This window comes from Charadrius vociferus, unplaced genomic scaffold (assembly GCF_000708025.1).
Source record: "Charadrius vociferus isolate BGI_N301 unplaced genomic scaffold, ASM70802v2 scaffold564, whole genome shotgun sequence".
Classification (NCBI taxonomy): domain Eukaryota; kingdom Metazoa; phylum Chordata; class Aves; order Charadriiformes; family Charadriidae; genus Charadrius; species Charadrius vociferus.
In genome coordinates this window covers 48,897-51,915 of record NW_009647940.1, presented here as the reverse complement: position 1 = coordinate 51,915, position 3,019 = coordinate 48,897, and the positions used below count along the sequence as shown (strand labels likewise).

The 3,019-nt window shown below is 62.8% G+C and overlaps 1 protein-coding gene across 1 annotated transcript in view; it reads right to left on the bottom strand.

The window, feature by feature from the left end:
* Positions 1 to 3,019, bottom strand: part of KMT2D (lysine (K)-specific methyltransferase 2D) — a 25,748-nt gene that overhangs the window by 2,622 nt on the left and 20,107 nt on the right. Inside the window, exons 43-51 of the mRNA XM_009883188.1 lie at positions 2,733 to 2,876; positions 2,494 to 2,658; positions 2,231 to 2,393; positions 2,065 to 2,137; positions 1,792 to 1,967; positions 1,051 to 1,199; positions 813 to 948; positions 591 to 730; positions 6 to 208 (exon numbers count right to left, since the gene is read on the bottom strand). Coding sequence (XP_009881490.1) covers positions 6 to 208; positions 591 to 730; positions 813 to 948; positions 1,051 to 1,199; positions 1,792 to 1,967; positions 2,065 to 2,137; positions 2,231 to 2,393; positions 2,494 to 2,658; positions 2,733 to 2,876 — 1,349 coding nt within the window. The remainder of the gene's footprint in view (positions 1 to 5; positions 209 to 590; positions 731 to 812; positions 949 to 1,050; positions 1,200 to 1,791; positions 1,968 to 2,064; positions 2,138 to 2,230; positions 2,394 to 2,493; positions 2,659 to 2,732; positions 2,877 to 3,019) is intronic.

Below are 3,019 nucleotides of genomic sequence, written 5' to 3'. Positions count from 1 at the left end.
GCGGGGGTGACGGGGTAGCTGGGGTGGCCTCATGAGCTGCCTCAGGGTCAGGGACCCTGGCTGCCTCAGCAGGACTGGATGGGGAGGGGACAGACGGGGACAGCGGGGGCGAGGGTTCCTGGGGCATGATGGAGAGCTGCCGCACATCCAGGTTGGAGACGTTGTTGATGTAGCAGTGGTGCAGGGTCTTCTCAGGCACTGGGCTCTCCTGCAGCATGGGGAGGGGGGCACAGGTCAGAGCATCCCAGGGATGGGGACCTCCAACTTCCCTGTGTGTCACGGTGAGGGGTGCTTGGCCCCGCAGGGACCCCACAGAACCCCACTGTGCTTCCAGCCCTGCAAGGACCTCTCTGATCCCTTCCATGCAGTCCTGGGAGACTCAGCACTTCTCCACGGGGTAACTTGGCCCCTCGGAGAACACCCTACAATTATGAGGGGGCCCTACAGGGACACCCATGCACCTCTCTACATGGTCACAATTGGTCCCAAAGAGCCCCCTTCTGCACCCCAACAGTGCCACAGCCTTACAAGTACCCCAATACCCCTCTCCCGGGGTCATAAGGCTGGGGGAACCCACACACCCCACTGACCTGTCTGAGTAGCGTCAGGAGGTCCAACTCGCCCTTGAGACTGTACCCCGGCAGCACTGCGTCCAACTGCTTCAGCCACTCAGAGCTGCTGTCTGGCACCTTACCGGCCAGCGCCACTTTCTCCTTGCCACCAAGCACCCCTGTGAGAGGGAGAGACAGCCTGTCATAGAGAACCTGGCCCAGGGACATGAGGGAGCCCATGGGGATGAGGCAGACGCTCACCAGCCATGTCTGTCTCCACCTTCTTGGCCTCGACCACGGCTGCTCGCACAGGGCCATCTGGGAATAGCACCTCATAGGAGCTGGGGATCTTCATGCTCAGCAGCTCAGCCATGGCCACCATCACCCCACTGAGGTTCTAGGTAAGAAGGGACACGATGGGTCCAGGGCCCCAGATGCCACCACGGAGGGTCACTGCCAAGACCCCAAGAGTCTTGCCTGCCCCTGTCCCCTTGCTCACCTTGGCAGCTGCTGCAGACACTGTCAGCATGACAGAGACCTCGCTGCTCTTGCCCTTCTCCCATGGGGCACCCGAGCCTGCCGCCCCCACCTTCCCGAGGTGGGCACCAAAGGGCTCCGCGGCCTCATAGGGCTTCACATCAGGGAACACTGGCGTGAGGAGAGGGGGGGGTCAGAGCCACACAGGCCCAGCCCCACTGACAGCCACCCGTAAGCCCACCCAGCCATCCCTGATGAAACGCTGCCAGGAATCCACCACCTCATGTGAGACAGAGACTGGGGTGCAGTTACAGGGACAGAACACACAGCACTGATGGGAAACCCTCTGGGACTGATTAGGGGACGCTTGGAAACAGCCCAGCCATGACACAACGGACCACACTCAAGGCTCTGCTGCCCAGCTGCAGTACACCTGACAAACCCCTTCCCCTCAGCCCACATTCTCCAAGGGCCTTTCTCCTGCCCCACCACAACCCCTACCAGCTCACACATCCAGGGATCCCTCCTGCACCATCCATATACTGCACAGACCCCTTCCTACCCAATTTATATGCCCTATAGACACCCCTCCCCGGGCCCTACCATACCCCTGCCTAGTCTCTACACCCCATGGACCTCCTCCTGCCTGTTTCATATGCCCCATAGACCCCCTTCTGCCTGGTCCACATGCACTGCAGATCCCTGCTGCCCCGCCTTGCCCCTTGGCCTGGTCCATATGCTCCCTCAGCATTGCCCAGCCCACCTGGGATACTGGCCCGGGGGATGATGGGGATGATGGGGGACAGCACACGCTCCTCCAGCTCTGGCTTGGCCTCACTGAGCAGGGGGAAGCGGAGCAACTCCTCGCCCAGCACACTCTCAGGGGATGAGGCAGGGACGATGCTGTCAGGGGAGTCGCTCTCATCATCGCTCTCCATCCTGTGGGAAAGGAGGTGTCAAAGGCTGCAGGGGCTGACGTGACCCGTGCAGGGGGTTGGCGTCACCCGTGAGGGAGTCACCAGAGCCAGTGGCTCACCTGACATCCTCTGTCTGGTTGTGCGGAGGGGTGGGCAGAGCTGCCAGCAGGTCCAGGCTCTTCACTTCTACAGCTGGTGTGTCTGTGTGGAGAAGCGATGACTGTCATGAGGCAGGGGGGGTGACAAGTGGCAGCAGGGACTCTGCACCCCCTTTGTGCCAGCCACACTCACCTTTCTGGCCATGGGGCTCATGGGCTGCATTGGCATCCTTGGGCTGCTCGCCCAGCTCCTCGGGGGCCGTGACACCATTCACCATCTTCTGCTGCAGGGAGGGGGGTGGGGTGGGGGGCAGTGAGGAAGGTGGCGTGGGCGGGTTGCTGAGGTTGTTCTGGGTGAAGATGGCAGGGTGAGTATGGTGGGGTGGCCCAGGAGCCCCAGGCTGTGGGGGGGACTGACATGACAACACAGAGGAACAACCCTCCCCTCACCTTGGTGAGCAGCTGGGAGTAATAGTCAGGCACGCTGTCAAGCACAGCACTGCCAAAGGCGCCCCGCAGCTGGTTCTTCCCATTGATGGGGCTGCTGCCAAAGGGTGCGAAGAGGCTGAAGTTGGCTGTGATGGTTGGCTCCGTCAGCGGCAGCAGCGACAGCTCCTGGGGGCAGAGGGGTGAGGAGGGGACAGGAGCAGCAGGCAGCCCCCCACCATGTCCCCTGCCCATGGCCATACCTGTTTCAGCTGCTTCATAAGGGCCTCGCCAGGACGCAGCCCCTCATCCTTCCGCAGCTTCTTGCGGGAGGCTGGGACCCGCTCGTTGCCCTTCTGCACCCGCTTGGGCTTGGTGGCTGCTGGCTTCCTGGCGATGGAAGGGTCCTGGGGAGGGAGAGGAGAGTGGGAGCTGTGCTGACCATGGCCCCATGGCCATCACCTACTGTCCCACCCCACGGCACCCTGCTCACCTCCCGGCCCAGCAGCACCGGCTGCAGCCGTGGGTCCCTCCCCGTGGCCCGGCCCCC